General features: G+C 46.2%; 1 protein-coding gene across 1 annotated transcript; it reads right to left on the reverse strand.

Moving 5' to 3' along the window:
- Positions 1-25: 25 nt before the first annotated feature.
- Positions 26-7,611, reverse strand: LOC119268878 (kinesin-like protein KIN-14C). Its single transcript, XM_037550588.1, has 22 exons — positions 7,293-7,611; positions 6,743-6,897; positions 6,556-6,663; positions 5,776-5,983; positions 5,282-5,379; positions 5,115-5,198; positions 4,923-5,000; positions 4,750-4,842; positions 4,643-4,672; positions 3,916-4,257; positions 3,756-3,837; positions 3,543-3,638; positions 3,287-3,466; positions 3,095-3,201; positions 2,509-2,684; positions 2,252-2,416; positions 1,903-2,156; positions 1,665-1,828; positions 1,145-1,301; positions 940-1,054; positions 623-729; positions 26-429 (listed from the first exon to the last, which is right to left on the reverse strand). Exons 1-22 carry the CDS (start codon positions 7,330-7,332, stop codon positions 350-352), a joined length of 2,919 nt encoding a protein of 972 aa, XP_037406485.1. The 5' UTR covers positions 7,333-7,611; the 3' UTR covers positions 26-349.
- Between the last annotated feature and the right edge of the window lie 6,420 nt (positions 7,612-14,031).

Here is a 14,031-nt window from a genome sequence, read left to right on the forward strand (position 1 = left end):
CGCAGCCTGCACAACCGGTCTCCGGTGGCAAAAGCGGCAGCAGGCCGGCACATTTTGCATCAGGATGCATGCAGATGCAGCAGGTTTTACAAACAGGAGGCAAATAAACCCACGTACTCATCATATCTCATCACAGCGGCCAGCAAGCGTAGCTCGGCTGCTCATCATCCTTAGTTCAGATCATTCGGAGTTGTGTTACAGGTACATGGCTGCCTGCCCAGCGAAATCGATACATAAGGTACAACAATCCTAACCCGCGCCTCGTGCTACAGGTTTACAGGGCAACAACATTCCAAGTCTCGTGACAGATGCAAAGACACCACTGCAGCTGTCCCATCATCGTCATCGTCTACTGGACCACCCGTTTCTTGGGGGGCTTGATCGAAGATGCCGCGGTCGGGACCTGGCTGGCTATCGAGTTCCGGCGACCTGGTTTACAAATACAGTAGCTTCAGTCAGTACAGTAATTTCTGGTTGGGCAATGCCATGCTCAGGCATGCCATTCACTGAATTTGCATACTGTCAGAGAGCCGAGAGCATTCGCGAAAGAATGTTCAGGTAAATACCAGGCACCAGTGGCCTAGCATATGATAGAAATGCCAGGTTGCTTGCGGCTGCGTACCTATGGTCGTCGACTTTGGGACAGGTTCCTTTGGTTTTGGTCTGGAAGCCGCTGGCTGCCCATTCTTCGTCAGGAAAAATCTGGTCAGTCTTGATGGACCCTTCTGCCTGTAATTGTAGAGAATGTTGTTACACATCAGGCTGAGAGGCGTTTTCTGTGACGTGAGGCCAAAAGAACTGATGGGAAACCCTTCTGAGTTCAGAGTGCGGTGTTTTAAGTCATCTTTTGCGGGGAAGTAAAATAAATTCCGGCGCTGGTGTGGTGCATGATGGTTTCATACGAGAGATAATAGAAAAGAAAGCAGAATGGGCACGTACATTCGATCTGCTGCTGACTCTGAAGCGCTGCCGACAGAATACTCGGTTTCACCTACCGAGCAACCATCGTCGGATGCATTATCTTCGTATTCAGTTTCACCTGATCCAATGGACCCTGCATATACATATTGGTGAGTGGGAAGCAAAGGTTATTTCTTGCCTCTGTTGACCGCTGCATAGTTTTGAGACTTCAGCGGTCTTTTACCTGATATTAGTTGGTTCTGTTGGCTTGCCGTAGAGGACTGTTTTAGCAAGCTACTGCCACTTCTATCTGTTAATGAACTGGGAGATTTGACTTTGTTGACTTGAAGCTGTTCGATTTCCATATCCTTTCGCGATATTGTGTCTTTCAAAGACGCAACCTGGATACAATGAGGATGACACTTGAGAAACCGATATAGAAAGAATATTCATGACTGAAAGTGGAAACTATATGATAAGAGTATACCGCAAAGCATCAGCAGACAATATTAATAAACAACAGGCTAAGATATATAAATGTATTTACTCCAGTTAGCTAGACAATGTATCTTCTTTTTTAGTTTTCCATTCAATAGTTAACTTGAGTTTCCCTGCAGACAAGGGTTTTACTTGAGGAGATACAACAAGGAAAATAGCATATAAACTGGCCATATGAACTCTACATAAAGCTTGCTCACCAATGTTTACAGTTCAAATCAAAACAAGTAATTTGAAGTTCATCAGAGATGGAGGGCAAAAAAAACCTGTTCTAGCAGATCTTTTATATCCTTGCCCTCTTTGTTGCTCCTTGCAGCACCTAACTCAACCCCAGAAACTCTTTCAGCAAATTTCAAAGTACTTATGGTTTCTGAACATGATTCCACATCAGGGTTTATCTGAACAAACATTAGCGTCTTTGCTTGCCCACCTACATGAAAAGGTAATTTTGTAAAAACAAGAAAGTTTGTCCACATACACAATTACTGGCAACCTTATGTTTACCTAAAGAGCTCTGAAGAACTTGAGTCAGTTTGCTGTTTCTGTAGGGCACATGAGCATTCTTCTGGGCCAAAGCAAAGATGACATCTCCAAGAGCAGAAAGAGATTTGTTAATATGTTGTGCTTCCTTTAATCTATCTCCGGTTGCTTCAGATCGCTCTACTCTCTCACTCCCAGCAAGATCAATCAGATGTAGACATCCTCGAGAAGTAGATCCATTCTTCACGTCCAGACCTCTCACATGCACGGTTAAAATGCTGCATGCAAACAAAGCTTTTAGAACTGCTCTATTTGCTTGTCCTCTCACAAGATTTTTATGGGATAACTTCACTTAGTAGTCAAATCTACATACCTATGGGACCTACTACTCCTTTCATTCAGCGCTGTTGATCCAACTGCTCTATTTGCTTGTCCAATTTCCATTAAGTCTAATACATCCGATGTTGATTTGACAGGAATTAAACTCGCATCGGGTACGACAAGTCCATTAGGTTGAGAAGTACTCCAAATACCGAGTGTTTCTTTATGTCAAGAATAACATGTTATACGAATAGCAGAACAAAGAAAGACATGATAACAGAAAGAAAATAGATGTTTAATAAAGGATATCTCTTTTGTGCAATATCATTTGATAGAAGATCCCGGACTTGTTCATTGTATATCTCAACCATTTGCACTTCCACCTCATATGAGAAAGTGTTTCTCCTTTTTAACGAGATATCAAACAAGTCATTTAAAGCTCGATAGTTAACACCCCAATCTTCTTTTGATTTGCCGGGGCCGCTCTAAAACAAAAGATGGCGACACATACAGTTAGTAATGAATATTGTTCCTTCACTTGTATTGGTGGTGGGTACACAAAACATGTACATCTGCAAAAGTTTGCTAAAAAATATACTAACATTAACATATGAAGTATACAAAAAGGACAAGAGTGCAACTTTACTGTTTGAGAAATAAGCTGTGCATATGGTCTCTTTTGTACAATGCACATTTCGTCCTGTCTTCACTCACAAATTTACTGTTGCACATATGTGATTTATTTTGTTTGGGGTTCAATTGAAATGCAAAGGTGTGACTATTAAATCATGTGCTCTAACCCATACAAAGCACATTATTTCCTAATTAGCAATATCCCCAAGAAAGTATATTAATCAAGTTTGTTTTCCTGAACAAGTCAAAGATTAGGTAATACCATTGTGTATGTTTTGCCAGATCCAGTTTGGCCGTATGCAAAAATGCACACATTGAATCCATCAAGAACAGATCTAATCAAAGGCTGGATATCGGAGAAAACTTCAGCTGTAAGGTATTACATAACTCGTTAATGATCAATATTCAAATATACACCAAATTAGTTGTTTTTCGATCAATTACTTAGTTATACCTTGAGAAACATGTGTATTAAAGATCTTGTTAAACTTGAACATCCGATAGCCATCCTTTCCTTGCTTGGAGGGGTTTGAAATGAGAATTTCACCATTCTCACCAATATAATCAACTGCGGTTGATTTCCCGTCTTGACCAGGAAGAAATGGTCTGACACGACAGTATACTCTTATATTACCTGATAAGAAGCAATATATTAACAAATTAGTTACAGTCGCAAAGTGTGCTCCAACAGTAAACAGCGCAAGAATTACCTTTTAGTTCTTGCACTTCATTAAATAACTTCTGATTTTCAGCAAGAACGCCATGGTAATTTTCAGCAGCATCTACCAAACCTTTTAGGTCAAGTCCTACACAATTATGAACGTACCTTTTAGGTCTAGCAAACCAAAATAGTGAAGTAACAAAACACGATTTGTGGATAAGGACAATGCAAATACACACGTCATGAGCAATAGTCTACATACCGATGTTAGATATTTCATCCCTCCATTTCATTTGAAGGGCAAACATTTCCTGCTTAATTGACTGAGACGATATCCTTATATCCTGAAAGAGTTGAATAGTCAGAAAACTATAAACTAAAATCTGAAAGAACTTAATAACACAAAGATACACTACACTAACCTTAATAGACAATTTTTGGTTATCCATAAAACTTCGAAAAGTATTTGCCTTCTTGCTCCAGAGTTGCGATTGTAGTTCAGAAGCAGTTTCAACTTCTTCAACTCTCTTTTTCGATTGCATAAGAAGAAACTCTGCCTCCTTAGCTCTTAGAGTCAAGTGTTCCTCCATTTGGCTTGTTTTTTCCTCCATCTGCTCCCTGTATTCTTCGAACATCCTACTCATGACTTGAATTTCCTGCTGAAGGTTAGTAACTGTATTCTCTGCATTTTCCTTTTCACGCATCAGCCGGACCATGTCTTGCTCGCCTATCTTTCTTCTCTCATCAATTTTTGACTTCTCTACCTATAAGAAAAACACATGTGTACTATTTTTTATCACAATTAGTTGACACTGCATATGCATACAGTACATAACTAATATGTAACCTCAAATTTATATAGTCCAAAATAGAGTTTCCAGCATTTCTAAAAAATAAAAGTTTTCTAGATAGCAAAGCAAGAAAATGCATTGGACAGGGATAGGAGTGCGTTGAAGTTAGCTATCCATGTGCCAGAACCATGACTTGGTTTCGATATCTTATGCGTTTCAACTCTAGCCTACCCCAACTAGTTTGGGACTGCTAGGCTTTGTTGTTGTTGTTGTTGTTGTTGTTGTTGTTGTAAAAGCAAGTAAAATACATGGAAAAACACATGAGACTAATAGAAATATATGAGGATTTATTGAATACCTTAACTAGCTCAAGACGGTTTATTGCCATCTGAAAAGATAAGCATGTGTTGTCAGTATTACAGCGCCTTGTAGACATTTTCTAACCATCGATAATTTCAGGCTTACCTCGTTTTCTTCATTTGTTCCATTTACTAATGTCTCGAGTGCTTTAATTTTTGAACGGTACTTATCCTCGCGTGTTTTGATGATGCTATTTTGCTGAAAAATAAGTTACCATCTGATTAAGGAATTCAATTCACATGGAAAAGGGGCAATTTCGAAACAAACTGTATCCTTACATTTCTAATGTGTTCTGCTTGAATAGAAATGCGGTGCTCAATCTCTTGAACAACGTTCCTTAGTAAATAAACAACTCGCTGAGACAAGTAGGAAAAAGTTAGTCATCAATAACGAAGGATAAAAGAAATAAACATCAGTGTTCCATAAAATTCATTTATTCAAAGTCACCAGAACTAGGCAAGTAGGCATACATGTGGTATTTCTCCTCTTTTTCTCTCAATACTTTCATCCAGAATGCCGTTAACAACTCTAAGAAGTGATTGAGTAGGGGCATTCTGAAAAAAGATGGCTATCATTAGGAAAAGGGTGAGACGAATAAGTATTAAGTTGGTATGGAATGTGACACTAAAGATGTTACATCTAAACTGTTTGACTGGATCATCTCTGAAATCTTAGCAGCAGGAAGATCTGTGTATTGTCCGCGCTTAAATTGGAAAACCTCATTGGCCTTCTGTCCTGCAAAGGATGGAAAACATAATCATTGATTAACACCCTAAGTCAAAATTGGAGGGGATAAGCAACAGAACCTGGAAGTTATAAATGTTACTTGCTGAACTAACAATGCTGGATGGGAAACATAATAATTGATTAACACACTCGTAATCAACGTTACCAATATACAAAAGCCGCGCTGAAGTAACAATGCTGGGTCATATAAATTTTTGTCACTGTGGCAATTTGTAGAACTCTACAATTCACAGGATGTGCTACATCTAGCCAATGCTAATCATCAGTGCTATGCAGCCAAATACTGAGTATTCTTGTTTGAACTTTCAAATAGAAAGTAATTACAGTGTTTGATGGTCCTGAGATATGGCACTTCATGCAAGAGAATCGAGAAGACGGGCACACCTGAAAGAAGTGGACTTCTTTGTGGGGATTTGGCGTCCCAAAGACCCCTTCTTCTATCCTCCCCAGGAGATCTCCTTCCTGGTGTGGAAACTGGAGCCACAGGCCTTGCAGGAGTCTTAGCAGGATAGTTAGACATATTTTCACCCAATCCTGCTGACACATTATCTCTTAGAGCCAAGAGACACTCTACTATAGACGACATTGATCCCTGTAATCATAGAACCGACAGGAGTTAATTAGGAAATATGAGAACATAAAAGGATATGGACAGAAACACAGAACTACAAATTCATTTGGCAGCTCAAAAGTGGATCTGAAGGTATCTAGCTTTATTGTATCTGCCTCTTAAGAACATCTGAACAGATCCATAACCATAAGTGTTAGGAGTAAGCATCTAAGGAATGAGGCACATTTAGTCAATACTTTCAATGAACTTGCTTCCATTGTTCGACAGAATTCTACAGCAGCATATGAACATCTAAGTAAGACCACTCTGGTTCCACATCAATAAACCCCTTCCAGCCTTACTAATAACAAGGGCAAAGTTAATGGTATGTCCCATGCCATATATAAATCGTAACCACACAACTGCTACTCTGTGTCTACAAGATTAGAATCCTTAATGCCAAAAAGGTCCAAGTAAGTAAGCAGTAAATACGAACTGCCCTAACATATTAGCCTGCAGCTTGACAGGAGAAAGAGCAGCATTCAGTTGGAACACATAATAGCATCATAATAATTCCAGTATATAACAGCTTCACATGACAGGAGCAAGCTTACCTCCTCAAGATCCTTGACGCTGAATCCTGGCAGCCCCATCTCCGCGATAACAGAGAGGAACTTCTTCACATTTGACCGATGGTCTGATGCATAACCACCCCAAACCCCCTACAGACGAAGAAGCTATATCAGCACAGCAAGGGGAACAGACAGAAAGCATCCACCATCTCTGAGATCGATTAGCCACCTCCAGAACACCAGGCATGAGCTTGTCCGCAGTGTAGCACAGCGCCGTTCCGTCAATAAGGTACTCCCGCAGCTCCTCGTCTGAAGAATCCAGCGGCAAATCGAACTCCGGCAGCAGCCCGCCGAGCCAATCTATCACCTCCGCACGCCGGTCGTCTGGAAATGTTTGCATCGCCGAAACAAACAAAGCGTGAGAAATGGGTACCATGTGTCAAAATCGAAACCTTGAGCTCCCAAATTCAATTTGATACAGTAAGAAGACGACGGTATCCGGACAAAAATTAAGCAAAGCCGGGTGCTAAAGAGAAACAGGTGCGTCGTTTTGCACTGCCAAAATAGGCAGCAAGAAACCTCAACGCCCCAAACACTGGGCCTGACCAGGAGCTCAACAAGAACTGAATCTCCCCAGTTTGAGGTTTCAGCAAACATACACACACGAATGGTGCGTGAAAGAGGACTCTTAAAAGAACCAAGCTTTGAGCACGGCAGCTTGAACTGAGCCATTCTCCCACGGCGAACAGAAAAGGGAAGGCTCAGATCGACGGGCTCACCCGCATGGAAGTCCTCGAACTGGCCACCGAAGGTCCCCATGCCTCACCGCCGGGACTGGAGCGTGCACGGGGCCGGAATGCCGGTCGATCCGGGGCCAGATCGAGCCCTCCGGCGGGGCAAGCGCCGGATTCGGACGAATCTGGCGGCCTGGAAGCAATGTGGGAGGTGGATCCGGAGCAGTGGGGGCTTTTGGTTTGGGTTTTCTTGCCGCTCCCCTCTCCCTTCTCCCCCTCGTGCTGGAATGTGCTTTGGTTTCAGCAGCTCATCCTTTGTTTTGTTCTTTTTCTTCGGTGTTTGTTTTCTTCTTGTGGAACTTTTTCTTCGGTGGTTAGTTGGGGTTTGATTTCGATTTTGCGTGTGCGTTAAGGCCGCTCGGTGGTCAGTCCCTCGTGTATATAGGTAACTAGGTACTGTCTCTCGCGTCCGTTTAGTGTGATTAACTAGGTTTACTTTTTTTGGGGGGAATTAACTAGGTTTACTTATGGGGTTAACGGAAACATTGTCCTTTAATCAGCCTTCATTTTGAAAAAAACAATTAGGACGCACCTATAATTGCGTTTGGAGTTTTTTTCTGACGAAAACTCTTGCAAAAAGAATCATACAGGAACGGGCAATCGCACCACGAAACCGAGATTTGTTCATGCTATTTGGCATGAATTCATATGTTCAACATTCGAATGGTCTCTGTCTGGAGCCTCCAAGAATTTCAAGGATAGTTAGCTGGTTGCATTGCGTGCAGCTCAGACCCTCTGAGTGAATGATTCAGTATATATATGATATGCATAAGATTGTTGCTCATGTTCGGTGCCCTTGAGTGATAGCTATCTGGTAGCTCTGAGTTTGTTAGATTTGTAATCAAAGCCTCATTCGAACCCTCCGAGTGACACTCGTCTGGACATTCTACGAACATCCGGTACGAAAATCCTAGGATCCCAGTATAGCGTCGACCCTTTGAATGGTGAGCGGCCAGATCCTCCTAGATGGGATTGGTGAACTACCCAAACTCTAAGTTTCATTCGGACCCTCCGATATATTTCCTCCGAAGCCACCAAGACTATGTGGACAGGTCACTTTGTGCGTTCGTAACCACTAAGTTCAATCTCTTCGAATCGTCTGAGGTCTATATCTTTTGTTACTAGATTGTCCTTGTGTAACCCTCATATTCTAAAGCCCTAATCGCTTATCAATAATGTGTGCATTCCAGTTCTACGCAATCTTCCTTGGAGATTGGACTTCAGGTCGAAGTAGAGTCAAACCATGTCTTTCCGCTTGTAGTTGAGACTGGGAAAGTTGAACTGATTTAGGAGGCGACTTCAGCAAGTTTGTTGCACTGCTAGTGGCGGGTATCTTGAACACTACGTCAAGACATGACTTTGGGATTGTCTCGCTATCTTCAATATGCTTGCCTTCTTCGCTACAATATATGTTAGAGTGGCAAGCAATGGATTTGTCTCGCTATCTTCAGGAGACTTCTTCATTATATTGGAGTTAGCATTCTCAAAGAGAAATGAGCAGACATATAAGAAGTTATTGTCGGTGCATCAAACATCTGCGTTTGCTGCCCGGACTAGTGCACGGGCATACGACGGATCATACCTCAAGTACCAATACTTGACACAAGATAAGCCAAAGAAACCACTCTTTGTGAGATCAAGGAGCGCATTAAGAAGACCAAAATGACCAGTGCATCCCCCAAGAAGGTCTCCCTTGTCGGGCAGGCGAGCCAAGCAAGGTCGAGACTACGCCTGGGGCCAAATCCAGACCACCCCTAAAGGTTCCCGAGGCCACCAAGACAGAGTCCGGGAACCTTGCCGAACCACAGAGGGGCAACCCTGTCAGGCTCTGTCTTGGCGGCCCCGGGAACCTTGCCGGGGTGGTCTGGATTTGGCCCCAGGCATAGTCTTGACCTTGCTTGGCTCGCCTACCCGGCAAGGGAGACCTTCCTGGGGATGCACTGGTCATTTTGGTCTTCTTAATGCGCTCCTTGATCTCACGAAGAGTGGTTTCTCTGGCTTATCTTGTGTCAAGTATTGGTACTTGAGGTATGATCCGTCGTACGCTCGTGCACTAGTCCGAGCAGCAAAACGCAAATGTTTGATGGCCCGACAGGAGCCCCCGGGCTTGGTCCATACATGCCACCGGGCATCGTTGGGGTAGGCCCAAAAAATGCGCGGGCGTACATGTTAACCTTGCCGGGGTTGGGCGTTGTGTTTCTGAGATCTTCTCTACTTCTTCATTAACCTGGACTCGAGTCAGCTCCCAAGGGTCCCATGGTGCCTTCATAACCACACAGCGTGCGTTGTTCATGTTGTAAACCAAGGACACCCGCGTCCACGGGACTCCATTCGGGCGTCCGCGCGTGGATTGGGGTAACTGCCACTTTTACCTTTAACTCACCCACCACGCCTGCCGTTTCCGCCATGTGTGCTGCATGCATTGCGCGAGGTGGTGGTGGATGCGCAGGGCAAGGGGACGTGTGCCTTGGCAGAATACGCGGCACCTCAGATTGGCATAGTGGGACGACCAATGAATCAGGACGCCATCCGGGATGCAGAGGGCTGGATTGGAGAAGTGGGGCAGTTGCCCCAGAGTAGTGGAGAGCCAGCCCCCCCTCTTATTCCGCTATAAAAGGAGACATGAGGGGGTGGCGATGCTCATCCACCATCTCTTCCTTCTTCTTCCTTGGTTCCGCCTCCACCATGGCGAAGGGAAGGGGCCGAGCTCGTGCTCCGTCGGTAGCAACGAGAAATTCTTCTCGAAACCTCGCTCCTGCCTCCGTTGTAGTTGCAGAGGTTGGATCTAGTGCACAAGGTGGAGCTGCAGGGCGGGTAGGGGTCGACGCAGCACCCGTGGCCAAGGTGGGCGAAGTGGTGTACTCGCCGCTCCTCCTCCAACTCCTCTGACGCCAACAGAAGGCCACGTGGGGGATACAACGCTGGAGTTCATCGCCAAGTTGTGTGATCCTCCCCGTAGTCGCATGTAGCTCCCTCGCCCCTTTGTCACGGTGATGGAGGTTGACCAGCCACTCAGGTTGCGGCTATGCATGAGCGGCTGCTGTAATGGCGCTGTGTAGGCGAACGTCGAGTTCCCCACACCTCGCGTCATGCTCCTTAGGCGTGGTTGGGAAACCTTCGCCCGTGCCCATTATCTGGCGGAAGGGCACGTCCTCTGCTTCAAGTTGATGGAGGCTGACATGCTCACCATCAAGGTCTTCAGGCACTCAGGTGGTCGCCTTGGGTGCTGCGCGGAAAGCTCGAGTGATGATGAAAGCTCCTCCTCGGGCGATAGTGACGAGGAGGACACCGATGGAGGAGACAGCGACAGAGAGTCCCCAGTTGTCAAGCACGAAGACGACGACTCAGACTCCGGCTAAATGCCGGATGCACCATCACCAGCAGCTAGGCACCGGCAACACCATCATGTGCAGCTGGACCCCGGCAGAGCGATTTTCCGGGGGTGTTTGGCATGGATGTCACCGCTTCCTCTAGCTGGACCCCAACAGGCTCGTGGACTTCGGCTTCGTCTTCCCTGCCGGTGTCCCTGCTGATCCGCATCCCTCTGGTCGTGGTGGGGGTTACTAGGGCATCGCCTAGCCGCTCTCTCCATCTACGGCCTCTTCTTCCTTGCCGAGGAGGCGCCCTCCCGATCTTGTTAGGATGCATCCCGCTGGTCCTGACGGGGTCAGGCTGGGATTTTGCCCAGGCACTCCTTTTTCCTTCTTTCCTTCTTAATGTAACTCCTAGGAGGAGAGGGACAAGAAAGGCATTATGGGCACTTCTCTTTTTAAATCAAGAAAATGTAGGCGCTTGCCAAATTTGAATCAAAATTATGTAATACTTCATCCATATTAGTACTCGTATGATTTGTACTTGTTTGTCCACGTAAATTTGAAAAAAGAGTTTGCCGGATACTTGTACATATATTTAAACATACTGAAGGACGAGCATTCAATACTTTTTGTAAGTAAAGTTTCCCGGCAAGGCCTCTTGCCGGTCTTTAGCGCAGCTGCTACCCAACCTTGTTTAGTGAGATCGAAAATGTTGGAAATATGCCCTAGAGGCAATAATAAAAGTATTATTATATTTCAATGTTCATGATAAATGTCTTTTATTCATGCTATAACTGTATTATCCGGAAATCCTAATACACGTGTGAATACTTAGACCACAATATGTCCCTGGTGAGCCTCTAGTTGACTAGCTTGTTGTGATCAACAGATAGTCATGGTTTCCTGACTATGGACATTGGATGTCGTTGATAACGGGATCACATCATTAGGAGAATGATGTGATGGACAAGACCCAATCCTAAGCATAGCATAAAAGATCGTGTAGTTCGTTTTGCTAGAGCTTTGCCAGTGTCAAGTATCTCTTCCTTCGACCATGAGATCGTGTAACTCCCGGATACCGTAAGAGTGCCTTGGGTGTATCAAACGTCACAACGTAACTGGGTGACTATAAAGGTGCATTACAGGTATCTCCGAAAGTATCTGTTGGGTTGACACGGATCGAGACTGGGATTTGTCACTCCGTATGACGGAGAGGTATCTCTGGGCCCACTCGGTAATGCATCATCATAATGAGCTCAATGTGACCAAGGTGTTGGACACGGGATCATGCATTACGGTACAAGTAAAGTGACTTGCCGGTAACGAGACTGAACAAGGTATTGGGATACCAACGATCGAGTCTCGGGCAAGTAACGTACCGATTGACAAAGGGAATTGCATACAGGGTTTGATCGAATCCTCGACATCGTGGTTCATCCGATGACAACATCGAGGAGCATGTGGGAGCCATCATGGGTATCCAGATCCCGCTGTTGGTTATTGACTGAGAGCGTCTCGGTCATATCTGCATGTCTCCCGAACCCGTAGGGTCTACACACTTAAGGTTCGGTGACGCTAGGGTTATTAGGAAAACTAGTATGTGACTACCGAATGTTGTTCGGAGTCCCGGATGGGATCCTGGACGTCACGAGGAGATCCGGAAGGGTCCGGAGGTAAAGATTTATATATGGGAAGTTGTCAAACGGACACCGGGAAGTTTCGGGGTCATACCGGTATTGTACCGGGGCCACCGGAAGGGTTCCGGGGGTCCACCGGGAGGGGCCACCCCTCCCGGGGGGCCACATGGGCTGCGTGGGGCAGGGAGCCAGCCCCTGGTGGGCTGGCCGCACCCCCTCCCTGTGACGCCCGGATAATCAAGCTACAGTAAACCTTTGCTAATGATGCCACGTCACCACGATTACTGTTGCTAAACTCACATTGGTTCGAAACCGATTCAAGTTCAAATTCAAAATAAAGTCAAACAGTTAAAGTTTTCAAAAGTCAAAACTAAAATGTTCTAAATGTAACAAATAATTCATAAGTAATGTTGGTGGAGGAACCACATTTTTATAAAATGTCTAAATGCATTCAAATAATTAAAACTGTAGGTAAAACAAATAAATAAATGTGTTGGTATTTTATAAAATACTAAACTATATTATTTGGGGGTTAAACCTTTTTGTGGCAGAGGTATAATTAGTGTTACTATTTAAGATACAACTTTTATGTTTTATAAAACTAGAATAAAATAAAACAGTAAAAGAAAAGGAACAAAAAAAAGAAAGACTAGAAATTATAGCCCCCCCCTCGCTGGGCCTCGGCCCAGATGGCCTCGGGGCCAATCAGGCCGGCCCAGCCGGCCCCTCCTCTCTCCCCTTATCCCCACCCCGTAACCCTAACCCCCCCCACTCGCCCCACTCCCTCCCCCGATCCCCCTGGATCGGGATCGATCCCCTCTCTACCCTCGTCTCCCCCAGCGCGCACCCGCACCGCCGCTCGACGCCGTCGCCGGAGATCACCACGCCGGAGCCGCCCCGCCACCTCGCCGTCGTCGGTGCCGCCACGCCGTCTCCATCGCCTGCACCTCGACGTCGCCCCGGACCGCCCCGACATCGTCGGTGTCGCCTTACTGGACGACCCCGACCTCGTCGCCGCCGTCCGTCTACCTCAGGCCCTCCCCGAGCACGCGCTTACACAACTACAGGCTCGATGTGAGCCTCTTCCCCTCCCCTCTCCCTCACGCGACCCCTCCTGCCCGCGCTGCGCGTGCTCGCGCTCGTCGCCGCGGCCCTAGCACCGGCCATCGCCCCGCGCGCTCCTGGCCATCGCGCTGCCCGCGCCCACCGGCGTCGTTCGGCTTCCGCGCCCATTGTCCCCCTGACGTCGCGCACCCGTAGTCACGCGGCTCTGCCGCAACCACCTCTTGCCATCCCTCGCGCGCGCGCTATGCCGCGGCCTTGTCCCCGCACCGCGCCTGGGCCGCGTGCCCCGCTCACGCCCTGGTTGTGCTCCAGCACCACCGCGCGTTGCTCGTCTCCGCCTCTGGCTCCCGCCGCTCCGGCCACTCGCCGTGGCCTCGCCACTTCCACCGGAGGCGGACAGCCCCCGTCTCTGCGGGCGGGCGTCCTGGCGCCCCGCACCTGATCCACCGCCCGCGCCCGTTTGGCCCTATGGGCCACTGCCCAGTGGGGCCCCCCACCCACGCCCCTGTTAAAAAAAAGAACAAAAAAAACATAATAAAAATAATTAATTAATTAATTAATTAGTTAACTTAATTAGATCTGTTAATTAACCTAATCACTTATTAAACTAACTAATCCTGTTTAGTTAACCTAAGTCAATGACAACCGGGACCCACGCGTCAGTTTGACCAAGTCAACTGACTGTTGACTGCTGACATCACCCTGATG

The sequence above is a fragment of the Triticum dicoccoides genome, chromosome 3A, assembly GCF_002162155.2.
Source record: "Triticum dicoccoides isolate Atlit2015 ecotype Zavitan chromosome 3A, WEW_v2.0, whole genome shotgun sequence".
Classification (NCBI taxonomy): domain Eukaryota; kingdom Viridiplantae; phylum Streptophyta; class Magnoliopsida; order Poales; family Poaceae; genus Triticum; species Triticum dicoccoides.

Excerpts from the sequence above, each read along its gene's own strand:
- LOC119268878 (XM_037550588.1), bottom strand. The coding sequence starts at position 7,332 with ATGGGGACCTTCGGTGGCCAGTTCGAGGACTTCCATGCGG. Across the intron at positions 4,673-4,749 it reads GAACAAATGAAGAAAACGAG|ATGGCAATAAACCGTCTTGA; the intron begins GTAAGCCTGAAA and ends TTATCTTTTCAG. Across the intron at positions 2,417-2,508 it reads AATGATATTGCACAAAAGAG|ACTCGGTATTTGGAGTACTT; the intron begins ATATCCTTTATT and ends ACATAAAGAAAC.